The sequence below is a fragment of the Pyxicephalus adspersus genome, chromosome 1 (assembly GCF_032062135.1).
Source record: "Pyxicephalus adspersus chromosome 1, UCB_Pads_2.0, whole genome shotgun sequence".
Lineage (NCBI taxonomy): Eukaryota > Metazoa > Chordata > Amphibia > Anura > Pyxicephalidae > Pyxicephalus > Pyxicephalus adspersus.
In genome coordinates this window covers 144085406-144103158 of record NC_092858.1, presented here as the reverse complement: position 1 = coordinate 144103158, position 17753 = coordinate 144085406, and the positions used below count along the sequence as shown (strand labels likewise).

Sequence of the window (17753 nt, the reverse complement as noted above, 5' to 3'; positions counted from 1 at the left end):
AGATGGTGAGGTGTGTGCTGGAGTAACTTCTAGAAGATGGCAAGATGTGTGATGTATTACCTACTAAGAGATGTTGAGGTGTATGCTGTACAGTATTACCTGCTAGGAGATGGTCATATGTGTGCTGTAATAACTACCATCAGATGGTCAGATGTGTGCAGTAATACCTACTGTTTAGGTTTGTATTTTGTAGGGGGATAGACATTAAGTGTAGTCAGGGTAAAGATAGAACTTTGGAGCTAAGCATTATCCATTTTAGGCTTCCATTCCTAGCCACTACTTGGTGAACTAAATGTCAGTAAATCTTCTACAATATTCTCACAAAAAATCTCCCACAATAACATTTTCTTACCACCGTGTCCGGCTGTCAGATTGGGTTTCGGTCCCTGTGTGCAGTCTAGGGAACAGACCTGATCTCCTTTTAATGGGGCTTTTGGACTGTGTCTTGGTTACAACTGCAGGAGGCTGTAAAACATATTTACAAGAGAACATTAGCTGAAGGCATTACACATTCTGTTACATGGTGCTATACATGATGGCAGGAAAAAAAAAGTTTGCTAACTATTCACCCTTCAAAAATGAACTTGGTAACATTCCATTCATTTATTATATTGAAATTCATTTTAATATATTTTAATATATTGAAATATTAATAGACATATTATAAAAATTCCTTTAAAAACTAAAACAACTGTTGTCATTTGTTGTCAGTTATCACAATAAGAACACAATAGTTTTGTTGGTAGGAAAACATTATGGAGTAGTGATGATGGAGCAGTGACTTACACTCTTGGATTTAAGGCACTAAAGTCTCCATTTGGAATATCGGACAGGTCACTATCTGCATGGAATTTGCTGTGTTATTCTTGGTTTCTTTGTACATCCAAAAAACATGTAATTTATGGTAATTGACTTGCCTCAACAATTTCATTCAAGACATATGACTATAACAGCCCCTATTAGGAACAGCTGGTGACATGATTGTGGATTTTGTAAAGCGCTTCGTAATTTGATGGCACTTTATCAAAAAAAGTTATATTAAAAGTCGGGCCGCACTTTCATAAATAAAAAAAGCTGGTGGTAAAACTGGACTCTAGATAGATATTACATAATTAGATGCATTTTTGTAGTGCAAGTACTATACCAATTATTGAGTTGGTCCAGTCTTTGTACAAGAGAGATCAAATTTTGGTATTCAAGTAGGTGGTTATTGCAGAAAGGGACCTGCGATGTCCTCTCTGCAATAACTACTCTTACCTGCCTGATCGCCACCCAGCTCTTAAATTTGGCTGAGCTGTGCATGCAATCCCAGTTTCCCTTGCATGTGCCTGTGTGGGAATACCATCATCCTGGCCTGGTCAATCAAGATGGCCAAAGATTGGGATATGGAAGAAAAAAAGAAAGAAGATGGCAGAACGGGGACAGGTGAGTATCGATTGGTTTAGTTCTACTTTAAAAAAAAGTATTAAAAGCTAGTTTTGCAGTTGAGTGTTGCAGCAAAAGTGTTTTTTAATAATGAATGTAATAATGAACTATCATTTTGAATGTAAAATAATCAGGCAATTCCAATATGCCAAATGCCTTTTTTACTGGTAAAAGAAAGATAAAGCACAAATGAAGCAAGAGCATTAGGAGCGACTGTGAACTCCTCTCATTACTATGATCGATTGTTTTGTTTTCTTCTAAGTAATTCTAATTTGGCTGTCAGTTCAAACCTCCAAAAGATGTCTCTGGGAGGTGCACACAGCTAGGTATCTTATCTTTTTTGATGTTTTCTGCAGCCAAATGACTTCAGTCTAAAGAAACACATTTCTTTAGCTTCTAATTTCAGTGCGGTTTAGATGAGTAAATATAACCTATTTAACAATTACCCGATCCACCTGAACCAGACATGCACAATCATTTATTGCCCGTGCTGGCCTTTTTTTAAATACTTGGCATGCCTGAAATTGTCAGACAGTCTAATGCCAGATATATTGTTGTGCCTGGTTTTAGACAAAAGCCTTCTTAGAAGTGCCTGGACTACACATTCAGTAAAATGTGTATATTCCAGTTGCCATCTTCAAATGTGCCCATCTCAAAATGGGTGGCACCTATTGTTTGGAGTAGGCACCTACCTCTAGTAAAAGAATGCTGGAGGATACAAGTAATGAACTAGTTCTGTACTGAAAATTAGTGTATATCTAATAAAAGTGTGTGTCCTTAGTTTTGGATAATCGGGCAAAAGTTAGAACACGTGTCCAGTTTTACCAATATCCTTAGCTCACTTAAAGTCCTGGTGATACTATTTTCACCTGAGATAAATGGAGAAATATTCTCAGACAGAAATTAATGTTCTATTTTTGGTAGGGTAAAATAGGGGGGGGAACTTTTGCTATATTTTTACTATCGTTAGTGTCCCCAGGCAGACTTGTCCTTTCCCTTCTGTCTTGTACAACTACTTACTGTACAGGGCTATACTGAAGTAGAGCTGGCAGTATATGAAAGATGAAACAGATGACCTAGAAAGTGAGGTGGAGCTTGTATTGGTGAATGTGTTTCCCTGTGTATGTGCTGGTGCTGTGTGTCTGCATGAGTGTGTCAGTGTATGAACATGTGTAACTGTGTGTATTTGAGTTCATTCTTTTAGACTTGCAAAAATTTCATTCAAAAGAAAACAAAAGCAGCATCATATAAAAAAAATTGTAATAATTCTTACAGAGAATGTGGTTTTTGTCATCTCAGCGGTTGTATGCACAATCCCTCCGCTCAGACTTCCAGATATTCCCCCTGACTGATGCTTTTTCTGGCTTCCCACCATGGTTTCCATGGAATGACTGCGTACTCTGATGGCTCTCTTAAAAAAGTAAGTTAAAAAAAAATTAAACAATATATTTTAATAATATACTATAGTGTACACTAATTTATTTTATTTAAAATTTTCCCCAAAAAATGTTAATCCAAAGATGTCTTTCTTAGTCAAGTCATCCCAAACGATATTTCAGTTTTTTGTACTTGCAACAAAGGTAAATAATCTAACTCTTTCTTACTTTGGCCTACCAAGGAATATGGTGTGATTGAGTTTACTATTGTTTGTCATGGGTTAGTAAAAACTACTGGCCTTTGCACATTAATACATTAAAACATTTTGGTTTATCGTTAGTGGACATCTATTTTTAAAATTCTGAAGACACAAAGTTACTGTTAAAGTTAAACACATTTTCTGCATAGGAGTATGCAATGATTTATCTGATAATATGTTCTAATAGATGGGTCTGTTCTCCAGTACCATCCATTACTATTTATATTATGTGAAATATTTATTAGTTATTGGTCAAGAGTGCTTTTACATAAACAGTCTGCTGTCCTCGATTACTTGAAGCTTTGTTTTCACAATGAATTATTAAAGTTAATATATACATGAAGAGAAAGAGCATTTTTCATTAATTCTGCTTATTAAGCCAATACACAAGCTGGAATAAATGATTAGTTGAGTGCAATTTTACATAGCTGGCATTTCACAAATATAAATGCATGCATGGCATTAAAGAAAATGTACTGGTATTTATGAAAGAGATGGTTCATACTCAGATGCTTGATTCAGCATTTATTGACATTATAGGTCTATGCAGCAGATGAGAGAACACATTTTTTCATTACTGCAGTTTGTAGAGTATGAAATTCCACATTGCATTTAAAGTTGTATTTAAAGGAGACCTAGAGTCTCAATATTCACAATTAAAATGATAAAAAAGCATTAGGAACCCAATCAGATATGAGTAATATATTTTTAAAATACTTTTTCTAACTTTGAAAAAATTTCTTAGAATATGCATTATGTAAAGAGGCTGCTGGTTGTTTTCACTATTCCAGGGCGCATGATTTTTTGCATCGGGCCTGATTTATTAAAGCTCTCCAAGATTGGAGAAGATCGACTATCATGGGAGCACATGGGTAATTCAGGAAGCCTTAATTGGATCTGGTCAAAAACTAAAAATTGAAAGAATTGCAAACAAATAGCAATTTACTTTTAAGAAATCCATTCCTGCTTTGTTTGACCCTCAGGTTTACCCATGAGAGTCTATCCTCTCCAGTCTTGGAGAGCTTTAATAAATCAAGCCTATTGTGTATCACGAATGAAATGTAGCCACAGAATATAAATCTATATCTATATATATATCTATATATATCTATATATATATATATATATATATATATATATATATATAAATAAATATATATATATATATATATATATATATATATATATATATATATATATATATATATGTGGTTCTCAGTAAATAGAAAAGGTATGCATGGGGACTAGTTATACACATATTTTTGAAATAGGAGGAAGGAATCGATCTTTCAAACCTAAATAATTTTTAGTACTGAGCCAATCTCAATGCCAACACCAGTGCTGTCACATGATCAAGATGCTACCATACAAACTCCTTTAAATCTCACCAGCAATCATAGCGGGTAAGTATTGTAAAACAGCCATTAATGAATTAAACTTACATCCCTGTCAAGATATCTTTTGAGAATGTTTTTCATATTTAACTCACACAACCCATTTGTCCAATCTGTACTGCAGCTGAACAGATCCAAATGATTTCATAGTGATTTAAAGAATAACATATTGCTTTTTAACACCCCATTTGTCTAAAAACAAAATATAATTGAAAGTGGCCTTGTAAGGAAGACAGCGCTCCCAAGCAATTAAAGAGCGCCTAGCGTATTATTACAAGTCTATTGCCTTGCCAGATAGCCATGCCAGCGTCAGTGATCTGCCAACGTGGCTTAGTTACTGGGAGCCTTATATGTTGATCAAACTCAAAAGCTGAGCTTTGAAATTTAAATACTGCTAAAAATCATAGCTCTGTGCTTTAATTAAACATTCTGCAGATGTTAGTATGCACAGTAAATGTCAGGACTGGCAGGAATCCCAGTATTTGAATATGCCATCTGGTCATGGGATGTCAATTAGAGAAAGCATTCTCTATATATGTTTGTGTTTAATAGGAAACATTTCTTATATAAATGTATCACTATATTTCGGAGAAAATGTATTTTCAAAAATTGAACAAATTCATGAAATATATAAGTACACTACATTTTAATTTTTTCATTAACAAGTAAATAACATTTGTATATAAAGTTTTTGTTGATGACACATTATTTTTTATTATTATTTGGGCTCACATCCCATACAAAAGAAACTTGTTGGTAATAACATAATAAGAAACTTGTATGTTGATAACTGCAGCTTAAAGGCTAGTTCCAGCCAACACTTTTTTCCCCATTTTGGGTAATACGTTAGTATATCTGTCACCAGGATGTAGTGGTTTGTTCAGATGCAATTTTGTAAACTCAAGTTGTGCTGCCATATACTTTTAATGAGAAGAGCCTTTTTCCTGGCAACCTCTTCAAACAAGCCATACTTGTTCATTCTTTTACTAATTGATTTGTCATGATCTTTAACATTTAACATGTTAGCTGGGGCCTGTAGAATCTGGAATGTAGCTTTTGGATATACTGTACAGTCTGATCTTTGGGTGATTTTGCTGGGATGCTCACTTCTGGGATAATTGGCAACTGTCTTGAATGTCTTCCACTTGCAAATTATTCAAGCATATTTGATTAGCAGGACTTGGCTACTACTTGTTCTCCCAATTCCTATGGAAGTGGTAAGGGTGTACCTAATTTTTTTTACACTGCTTTTGGATTTTGATTTAGTCTTTAAAACTCAAGTTCTGTTCTAACTATGATATTTGTTTAAAATAAAAAATGGGGACATGCTTTAGGTATTTAAGTTTATAAATTGGTTATATCACTTTTTGGTACTACATTTTCAGTTTAGGGATATATATTTAATAAATGCTAAGTTAATGACACTGGTTTCACAAAGTATTCTGGAATTTCAAATAACAAAGTTCAGCAGTAATTGCTTATTTTTTGGACTTTCTGTCTCTAATTAGAATTCCATATAAAGCTCTATAAACTAGAGAGGGAAAGGAGTTGTCTCTATCTGACTCATTGAACTGTGTGTTCTGCATGGACCTGAACAGCAGAAGAATAAATTATTTTCTATTTACAGCATCGAGAACTGCATAAAACTCTGCCTACTTACAGTGCCAAGTGTAGTGAATTTTATATAAAATATGAAACTCATTTAGCTACAATATGGAAGTCTAGTTGATATATAAATTAACTGTTTTATCTGGATCCTCTGATAAAGCTGAATGCACAGTAAGTGAGGAAACAGGAAGGGGCAGGGAGGAGAAGACGCAATCATGTGATGTTTAACAAATTGGAAAGACACATATGTGGCAGTCATGCCTATATTTCATGATCAAGCAACTCTATCTAGACAGTAGATGGAGTAAGTCATCACCCTTCAAGTCCAAGTCGAGTCCCAAGTCATTGACACCAAGTCCTAAGTCAAGTCAAGTCACTTCATTAATCAAGTCGTTTGCAAGTCGTACTTAGTGAGCCTTCTGTAACACCGCCTTCCTCCCCACCCCCTTTAGCTGTCAGAGGAGAAAGCTGTGGATTTAGAATGCAAGAAAGGTGGGGAAGAAGGCAGTGAAGCTTATGTAACACTGCCTTCCTCCCCGCATCCTTTGCATTCCACCTCCTTGCATCTCTTGCATTTTAAGTCTACTAAGTTTGGCTTTCTTTGCTGACAGCTGAAGGGGATGGGGAGAAAGGCAGTGAGGCTTGCAGTGTAAAAAAAGTAAGTACACCCTTACCACTTTCATAGGAATTGGGGGAACAAATAGTAACTAAGTCCGGCTAATTAAATGTGCTTGAAAAATTTGCAAGTGGAAAACGTAACAAAGCCTGCTTTCCTCCCGGCCCCCTTTGGCTGTCAGTGGAGAAAGGCGGAAGTCAAGTCGTTGGACAAAATCCCCAAGCCAGGTCACAAGTCGTTTATTAGGCGACTTAAGTCGGACTTGAGTCCATGTGGTGCGACTCGTGTTCCAACCTCTGTATCTAGACCAGGGCAAGTCCTAATTTGCAACTGAGAAACAAATAATTGAGTAAAGTACTGTTTTATGCTTAACCTATATGCATGTGTATTAATAAATATTAATGATGATCTTTAAAAAAAATTAATGATGGTTCTTTACATGTGTAACTTGTTGGTTGATGGTTCTTAATTAGTGTAACTGGCTACATATTATATATATATATATATATATATATATTACATAAAAAATACATATTAATATTAGGCTTTTTAACACTGCTGGTTAAAAATATTAAAATGTAAATTATTCATGTGCAATATTTTATCACTAACAAAAAAGCTTTTGCATTTAGCCCTAACATATTAAAAAAAACAGGTACTTAAAAATTTTTAGGTTAAAGCTGATGGCAGTCTGAAATATTATACATTATAAATACCTGATAATTAACACAAGTCTGTTCCTGGAAATAATGTGGGAAATTTATTGAAGCAGAAGTGTAAATTTGTATTTATTTTTTTATTTTGTGTGTGTGCATTTAAAGATAAATGGGAAAATTTGAAAAATTGAACTAGTTCTCTATATATTTATTGACCCAGAGTTTAAAATAATCACTAGCAAAACTAACAGAAAAGCTATTTTATTCCGTTTTAAATTGCCCTTTGTCTTCAAAATATACAGAAAATTAAACAAGAAATGAATACCAAAGACTACCAAAAAAAAAACAATCTATGCTTTACTTCTTCATGAATAAGTATACTTAAGTTATTACTGAGTTACTAAGCCCCAAACTGACTTAGCTCTAAAATAAACTAGTTATGATCTTTCCCTAAACTTACTTTAAAAGATTCCAGGAATCCTCCATGAGCCCCATTCTCCAGTTTGTCTTCTTCTGGCCCAAGACCAAGCATAGCCTGTGTGTGAACATGAAGGTCATCATGCAGATTGTCCAACAGGGCAGCTCTTGTCCGATCCTAAGTGAAAGAAGATGTTCTAAAATAGGATATACTTCCTTTGTCCAATGGGGACAATAAAATGTAATAAAATAAGATGTGTTTAAAAAAAAGGCAACCCAAGTACAATTTATTTACATAATACAATTTTAATTTAAAGGATAAACGCCTGTGCAAGCAACAGCTTTGCAGTCTGTTCCTGGACCCAAGATCAAAGAGTAACAGAAGCATTGCTGTCCAAAGATTTTCGATTTAGCTTACCTCAAGCTTTGCAAACTTATCAGACTTGCAGCAAGCATGTTCAGCATTAATGAGTTTGGTCAGTAAAAACTCTCGGAACTCTGCATTCTATACAAATAAACACAGATACATATATGAGTCAGATATCAGGCTGAGAAAGAATATGCTTTTATGTCAATTGTATAGCTTGTGAACCTAAAATATAGTATGCAATATTCAGCATTTCAGGTATCTTTTGTCGATGAGGAATACAAACTTTTATTCCAAGTGCAAATTTTTAATGTTAAAAAAGCCCTAAAAAGGAGCTCAGCACATCAGTTTGGTTTGAAAAAAATCGGGTACATCTCTGGTGGGGCTCAAGTGGATGAGGGTCTTTTATCAACTATGAATTTGTTATTCCAGTTATTGTGTTTGAATGGAAAAAGCAGTATTTACCAGAAAATGTGTCTCATACAAAAAAATGCTGCAAAAGCTACCACAGCCTCTGAACTGCCATATGTATTCCTTGGTAAAAGGTAATGGGGCTTCTGGTGAAGCTGAAGTATAGTGTCTTGGGTCCATGGCATCCTTTGCAGGATAGCATGCTGGTGAGCATTGTCTGTCAGCAATTTAGCAGCAAAAAAAATTTATTTGCCCCTGTAATTTTTTTTTTTTGAAACATGCCCCTCTGCACTTGAATTGGTCTGTCAGTTCAGCAAATGCACAGAAACAAAAACAATGTGGATAATGTGAGCAAAAGAAGACATTGAAGCATGTATATATAAAACACTGTATCCTGTAAAACCTTAATTTTTGAAAACTTTTAGAATCCCGTTTTTTCATTTGTGTCCATATTAGGGAGATTATTTCTGACTTCCTGTTCCACGGGCAGTCAGAATGCCTTGGATCCTTATTACCAGAATAAGTGACACCAATAAAAAAAATAAAAAGTACTGACGATCCATGTTCCCTGACACACAATTTTTTACATCAGACACAATGGTCCTGATTTAGTAAAGCTCTCCAAGACTGGTGAAGACAGATTATCACGGGAGAACATAGATCCAGCAAATATGGAATTGAAAGCACCTGCCAACTAGGGGCAAATGATTTTTAGGATATTTGTTCCAAGTTTGTTGGATCGCCCAGGTTCCCCATGATAGTCTTCCTTCACCAGTTTTGAAGAGTTTATTAAATCAGACCCCATGCCAGGTATACTGCATGCCAACAATTTATGTCTTCAATAGAACAGATAATGGTCATGTGAGCAGCAGGATAGGTGAGTATAAACCATATACTTGTCAAAATTATTTCATATTCGACTCTAACTTCCTAAAGCTCTTCTAGCAGAATCCGAGTGCATGAGATTACCATTAGCTATACAATGATTATGACTCAGTTGGATGTTGCCTGTTATAAAACATGTATACTAAAGTTTGCAATGGTCAAAATACAGAATCAAGGTAGAAGGATTTAACATTTGGATACATTTTTTACATACATAATAAATATAAAAAAGATTTGTTCCTAAAAAGGGATTTTGTTATGCATACCACATCAGAAGGGTCCAGTGCGGTAATAATAATAAAATAGGATAAGGAATGAACACATTTAGTATACAGATCTCTCAGAACCTTCTTCGTCTCTCCCGGGCCAGCAGGGAGTCACAGACATCTTCGCTGACACATTTAGGGCAGCTCAGGGAAAATTATGACTAATATTTTGACTGTAAAAAGCTGGCACTGATTTTCTTTCCAAATGATGGTCTGCCCCCCTGCTGAGCACCCAGCAATAGGCTTAGGGGACAGAATTGTTAATTTTATTGAGTCATTCCCTGCATGACTGTCTGAGTCACTGCTAGGTATCTGCAGGCTGCCTGTGACAGGTGTCTGCGTTCAAAGGCATTACATGAGTAAATGTGCTTCTGGGTAGGAAAGGAACACTCTGAACATAACCCACCTTGTTTGCAGTGCTAACCACAAATATGCATTAATAGCGGATCAGTTTGACTGCCTGCCTCATACAGATTGGTTCTACTGATTCCTGCCACTATGAATAGGTTTAACATTACAAAGTATGACACTCGTAGCTTAACCTTTCAGCAAGTTATGCTAAAAATCAATGCATGCATTTAGTGATATAGAATTTCAAAATATATATCCTCATATATATTTATATATATTACAGGGATAACCAGGTGATAAAGGGCAAAAGACAATCCTAAATGGATTGTATGAGATGTCTTTCCTGCTAAGGGAGTTGCATCTTTCCATCCATTCCTGATATTACCAATTGTACAAATACAATTCTTGATTGCAGCACAACCTTATCTAGCAGAAGTCAGGACTTGATCTTTCACTGCTCTGCTCTCATACAGAAAACCCCCAAACCCCGCATGTTAGCCATACATCCTCCATGGTAGTCCTAGATCACCTTGCTGGCCACTCAGCCATCAGGAAAGAATCTGGTTGGAAGATATAGTCTTAGAAACAACCGGTATATTAAGGAATATCTGAATGATGATGATGGAACCTACAAGCCCTTAATAGTTTAGTAAAATGGCCTTATTAAAAAAAGATTAAAACAGTAGTTAGTTCTTTATTAATGGAGAGTGGACAGTCCCTTTAAATAGCTAAGTCAAAAGGTGATATTAGCACATCTAATTAACTTCTGGTTCCAACACAATCAATGAACAGAAATAAGTCAGATTTAATTAGTTCCTGGTTAAATTCTAGTCCTTATTCTCAGTAATGCATATGAAAACATACCACTTTATCCATAAACACAATGTTGGTGCCTAGACAAGCTGAAACATCAAATTAGATCCAAAAATACGGTACTTAATTATTGTTTATTTATTATGGAGATTTTAGTTCATGTTGTTTGCACATCTGGTGTTGTTGAATAAAATCAACGTTTCTGATCAGGAGCATGTTTATCAAGATAAAAATAACACAGACCCCGGATGCCCTGAGCCTTTTGTCTACTTTCACAGCATTGCAACATTTACAATTGCTTTAAAATATAAACCACTTACTTTTTGAAATACTGGTGGATTTGGTAATGGGGGACCAAAGGACGGCACGTCTTCTCGTGCAGTCACGGATACCTGGGAGATAACAGTATAAATAACAGTCATATCATTTGTAAATCAACATATAACTCATCTGTTAACATTATCAGTAATTAAAGTCATGATGCTTTTTTGAAGACCATATATATAATGTTAGTTATATGAAACATACAGCAGTGATTCTCAACCTTTTTAACATTAGGGAAGTGATACTATAGATACTATATTTATAACTCACTGTACATTAGTGTGGTGGTCAGTGGGAAAAATACCTCTTACATTGCTGTCCAGTGGGAAGGATGCCACCCTTACAAATAGCCAAAAAGATCACTGGTGTCAGTTAAGTCAGCTAAGTTGCTCAAAAAATCCTTAGCAACCTCTGGAGGAACCCTAAGGTTCCAAAGAACCCTGATTGAGGAACACTGATATACAGTAATGTCAAAGCATAACCAATGGCAAAGTATGCCCTTTAGATACAAACTGAAAAATAGCACATTCCCCCCCACCCCCCCATCATGACTGCCTGTTCTTCTTTTCTTCCCCAAGCTTTAATGCTGGAGTTCCAAAAGAGCACTAGGCGGCATTGTTAGCGCCCTGGTTTTTGGCAAGCAGAAGTGATCTTAGGCCATACCTGAGGATACAACAATGACTGCCATCCTTGACTACAGCTGAGTACAAATAGAGAGGGAAATAAGGTTGCATGTATTTGCACATCCTGGAAGTACCCTGGACCTCTCGATGGGCCTGATTTCTTAAAGCTCTCAAAGGCTGGAGAGAATACATTTGCATCAGTGAAGCTTAGTGATCCAGCAAACCTGGAATGGATTTCTTCAAAGTCACTTGGTATTTGCTAGCAAATGTTTTGAATCCTGGACCATATCCATTCCAGGTTTGTTGATCACCCAGCTTCACTGATGAAAGTGTATCCTCTACAGCCTTGGAGAGCTTTAATAAATCAGGCCCATTGTATTTATGGTCTAGCTGTGGCTGCAGGTAGGAACACCAAGGAATTTAGAATTTTTGAAAAACAATATAAATGAAGAACATAGAAGACGCCTGTAGAAACAGTAAATGGATCATTTTAATTTGGGTATACTAAAAGGTGGAAAGAATGTAGTCTTTTAAATTTTTCAAATGTTTTTTTTACATTGTAAAAAAAACTTAAACAGGCATCTCAGGCACAAGTCAGATCGAAGAGTGGCCACAACATTGTGTGTATTTTAGCCAGAACGTTCTCTTTGTTGTTAAGGAAATAGCCTACCAGACTTCACAGTCGTGAACATCAAATTTATTGGGAGCACTTTTAGCCTAAAACCTAATTAAGTACTGGAAGAGACGAAAACTATTTTGGCGAATTAATTGAAAAATACGCCCAATCAGTTGGCCCCAGAATTATGCAGGCATCATAAAACGAGGAGTCAATCAGCCACAGTTCAACAAAACCCCTAGCAACCTCTGGAAAAACTCTGGGGTTCTAGTGAACACTGGTTGGGAATGGCTGGGTTGGACTATGCTATATAGAGAGATCTCTTTGCTGAACATATGAAAAGCCAGATATTGATTACATCCGCCAGACTTTATCAAAACATCACTAATAACTAAAATATCACCTTTGGGAGCACTGAGACTTTAGATAACAATAGTTTTTTTGCAGTTGATTATAATCGTTAAGCAAAGTTAGATTTTTTATCTTCAAAGAAAACAAGAATTCTTTCAATATAGTTAAAAATGATGTATATAAATGAGAATCCCTTATTTATAGTTCTGTTTGCGAGAGCAACAGCCATTTCTGTGATCCTTTAAATCATAAGGCCAATAAAATTAAAACAGACATATGGTTTTCTGATTCACAGGCCATTAAGGTTTGGCTGGGTACATCTCCTCCCTATTATACTCATAAAGCGGTAATTCCTACCTAATAACCCCATTTCTGTAACAGTGGTTTGTGAGTCTCTGCCTGGTAACCATCCTGAAGGGGGAAGTTCCTGTCCTCCGATATTATTTGCACGAGAATATTGTCAGCATAAGGCCAGCTGCTTCTTGGAAACAATTAACAGCTCTGTGCTGGCCAATCTGTTCTTTTCAGGATGCCTCACCAAACAGCACATTCTGTAATGCTTTGTATAAAAAGGCAATTTATTAAAATAATGCTGCTTCAGATATAACTTGGTGTTGCTCTGAGCAGAGCTTCCTGTTGTAAGCTAAGCTTTATTGTTTTATTACTGAAAAGCTTATGTGCCAACACCCACTCCTGCTGCCGGTGCTTAGCCGCTTTTCCTCTCAACTCGCATTTGTTGAGACAGAGAATGTACACAGATAAATAATGTCAAGTGAAGGATAAAACTAGCTCAGAACAAGCAACCAGCTAAAAAAGTCTGCCTGATATTCTTCAGTTCAAGGCCTAGAAAAAAGCCCAGATTAACAAAATCTGGGCTTTTTTGGACTCTGTAGTAGAGAAATATGATGAATATATTTGTTCCTTGTTGTCATGCAGATTTTATGCAGATTAGAAGCTATGACTTCTCTCTGACTTTTCAGATATATGTGGTTCATTTGTTATCTCATAGAGTAGCCTGTTAAATAAAATTTTCAGAAGAGGATCAGGAAAAGTTCAGAACAGTACAGTTTTCTTTAATTTTTTTGTTAATGCAAATAATAATGAGAAAATGCAAGGTTTTAAAACCCACAGCTGCCAATAAGAAATCATCAGACTGCAGTAAAGTGATACAATTTTTACATTTGGGTATAACTGTAATTTTCCCATTGTATTTCTTATATACAGTTAGGTCCATAAATATTTGGACAGAGACAACTTTTTTCTAATTATGGTTCTGTATATTACCACCATGAATTATAAATGAAACAACTCAGATGCAAGTGTTACTACAGGAGAGAGACTTCAGGAAGAACACTTCTGTTGACTCTATGTGATAATACCCGGATTCTCAGAACTCAAGTTAAAGTGCATTAGGATTCCAATTTTATTGTCTGGATTTCGGATTTTTGCAAATTTTAACTCCTGATCTCTCTGTTTTTCATTACCCATCCAACATAAATCTTCATTGCTCTGTTTCAGCTCTGGCAGTTGTATCTGTTTACCTTTCTTTAATAATCTTTTCAGATCGTTCATTTTAATTTCTAATAGTTCCCCTCTTCTACCCTTTTCCTGGACAAATTCTTATTCCTATTCACAGCCCTGGCCATCAGTGATACACTGTAGAAAGTAAGAGATTTGTTATGACTTTTTCCAAACCTAGGTTAGGTTTTGATAGTATATACTACGGCTATCAAAACATTGCCATTTTAGCATGGCATGATGCAGCAGAAAACAATTGCCTAGACAATATATAATTCCTATTACATACCTTGTAAGCTGTATGGTCTGTCTCAGGATTCTCTACTTGTACCACAATGTACGCATGAAGAAAGTTTGATGCAATCATATCTGGGACAAATGGAGTGTTCTCTTCTTGAAACACAATAGCCACAATATCATTACCAATATGTCTTTTTCTCTGCAGCTGAAATGATATGATTGTGTACATATAGTTAATTTATTATTAGAAATATTATATTACAGTCTTCATAATAAATATTCAATGCTATCAGGAGGACACCAAAGAGCCCTTTCAGATTTCTCAAATTAATGTGAGTAATTAAATCTCCAGACGACACTCATAAAACAGAAATATCCCTCCTGGGTGTACTTGTGCTTTATGTAAAGCATCATTGCAAATTAAGAGAAGTCATATGTGTGATTATGTTAGCCCCCCAGGATTTTTGACAGTGAACAGTTGGTAAATTATCTGTGTATACTTAGAAAATAAGAAATCCATCTCTAAGTATATTCAATATATTATTTCTATACCATCTGTGAAAGTTCACAAGGTTCGATCGACCTTTTGACTGCCAGTAACGTTTTACATACATCCCTCTCCTGCATAGACATGACATTGAGGACACCAAGGAGCTAAAATATACCAGGGGGCCATGAGCTTTTTATCTTAAAGCAGAGCCTAATTTTCTTTTTCATTAATTGGTTGTAAAAAAATGTTTATTAAAAATAATAAAGTGTATTCTTAAAACTTGCCTTCCCTTAGAGTACTTCAAAGTGCTCTTTCTTCACTATTAGATGCAGCTTGTCTTTATGGTTGAATTATATATTTCCCCTGAGTTCTGATAAAAGTCAACTTTGGAATTAAAAAAGTGGGGATTCTGGCCGGGTGACCTTACTTGGTAAATATACACATAACATACAACTTTAGTTACTAGGCTAACTGAACAGTCACCACTACTTAGACGTGGCATGTGGGAATATGTGATTTGCAGTAAAAAAAAAAATGCAGAACACTGTAAAGGTAGTAATACGAAAGCCTGCATTGCTGACTTTTTTTTTACGGGTATTGGCTTTGGGCCTGTCATCCTGATCTTAACTTGACTAACTAGTGAGCCACTGTTCTGGAACAAGCATACATGTACAGGTACTCAAAATACAATGGTGAACCATTTAAAACGTTTTACATTTTTATATGAATGTGACCTGCACATCTAAAACAATTCCTATAAGGAGATGAGGAAATTCTAGTTACACAAATTAAGCAAAATTATTACATTTGTATTTATTGAACAAAAATGATCCAATAACATATCGGTGTGTGGCAAAAATGTACCAGTGTGCTGGAATGCAGTATTTTTCTTTCCCCAAATATAATGATCTTCATTAAAGCCAAAAAGTTGTGGGAGCAGCCTTAAGTTGCTTGGAAGATACCTTGGGTTTCTTTGTAACCTCTCGGAAATATTTCACACCTTGCATCTGTAGTTATCTGATCAACCACTTCTGTGTAAGGTAATAATAGTCTTGAATTTTCTCCATTTGTACACAGTTTATGGATTGGTGGAATCCAAATTGTTTAGGGATGGTCTTGTAACCTTTTTCTAGTTTTATCACCATCAACGTTTTTTTCTGAGGTCCTCAGACCTTTCCTTTGTTCGAGCCATGATGCACATGCACAAATGTGTTGTATGAGTGATCAGTTTTGCTGGATTCCCGTTCTTTAAATAAAACAGGGTCACTCATAATTCACTTTATTGTTTGAAACACTAGAATGATTCCACCTTAAAATTATATGAAATGTTATAATAAACAATTATATGATAATCCTAGGGATTCTCTAACTTTTGCCATACAGAGATGTTATTGGATCATTTTTTTTTCAATAAATACTTGACCAAATAAATCTAGCCTTCCAGCTGTAATATAAATGATTATCATGGTGCAAGAATTTGTCTGCTAAAAATAATAAAAGCTGCCTGAAGCATCCTTAGAGATGTTTCTTATTGCCTCTGCAAAGTAGATGATTCATCAGTCCGAGAAACAGATATTTGGTTACTTTACTTCATTCAGCTCACCCTTTGTACAGAACTTCTTACTCTGAAAATCTGAGTAATCCATGTGGAAAAGGGGGTTTGCATTGCATATGCATTCAAAAGAGAAGCCAGTAGAAATGGAAAAGTGTGTTAAAATCTGTGTTGTGGATGTAGTGGAGCTTGAGGTGGGGTGCTAAACAAAGCTTGAGTTTCACTGTGAAGAAGAATGCAGCTGAGAACTTGTGAGCTGATATGAATACATGATTCTAATGTTATAGTGTGTTCTCACCAATGTTTTTATCACCGTCTATTATTATTGGAAAGGATTTTGATGGTGGCATTTCCAAAACTGGGTCATGGTAATCCCAAATTAAATGTAAGGATTTCTGTCTATAGTGGCTTTTTTGCCCAACCTAACTACTGTATTCACTTAGGTTGCAATTCCAGTAATAAATGTATTTGTGGTTTGTGCTTGTGTACATACTTTGGGTTAAAATATCCTTTGCTGCAGCACCCAGAAGACCACTGCTTTCACTTGCAATGCTGCACCCTTTTCCAGCGGTCTGACATTGCCCCTGAATACTGCTTTAATCAACAGGCCTGCACAGAATACTGTACATTGCAACAGTGTGCAGAAGGATGTGTCCGATTTCTGGACTCCCAGGTGATTGCTTTGGTGTGAAAGCAGCTGACTAGATCAATAAAGCAGCCTTTTTTGACCTTTTTAACTTAAGGGAACTCTTGAAATAACTGTCAGTTCTACTGGGAACCCCTGCTATAATTACTATATCCACAGCTCACAGTACATTAGCTTCATGGTTAGTAGGAAGAATAGCTTGTCAATGTGAAGAATGTCACAGCCAAAAAGATCATTAGTGTCATTTAATCTGACCTGGGAGGAACAAATTGCTAATTTCTCAAGAACTCCTAGCAACCTCTTGAGGAACCCTGCTCTAGGGTGCTCACAGAGTATTTTAAACTTTGCAGCAGCATAAAATAAGTACGAAACCACTAGCAAATTTATTACCAGATATATATCCTGTCTGTATTATGTAATATTAGTCAATGAAAAGAACTTTGTGCTCCTTTAGAACTTTGAGGCGCAGCAGCTCACAGTATAACATAAATGCACATATCCAAAACATAGGACTTAATTACTGAGCCCAGGAGGATTATGTCACCATG

At 35.8% G+C, this 17753-nt stretch overlaps 1 protein-coding gene across 1 annotated transcript in view; it reads right to left on the bottom strand.

Moving 5' to 3' along the window:
* The window catches only part of RAP1GAP2 (RAP1 GTPase activating protein 2), a gene marked incomplete in the record, with an annotated part of 332769 nt that overhangs the window by 18562 nt on the left and 296454 nt on the right, over positions 1–17753 (bottom strand). The window contains 6 exon segments of the mRNA XM_072429866.1: positions 353–465; positions 2699–2836; positions 7796–7930; positions 8171–8257; positions 11166–11237; positions 14567–14722. Of these exon segments, the coding sequence (XP_072285967.1) occupies positions 353–465; positions 2699–2836; positions 7796–7930; positions 8171–8257; positions 11166–11237; positions 14567–14722 (701 nt within the window).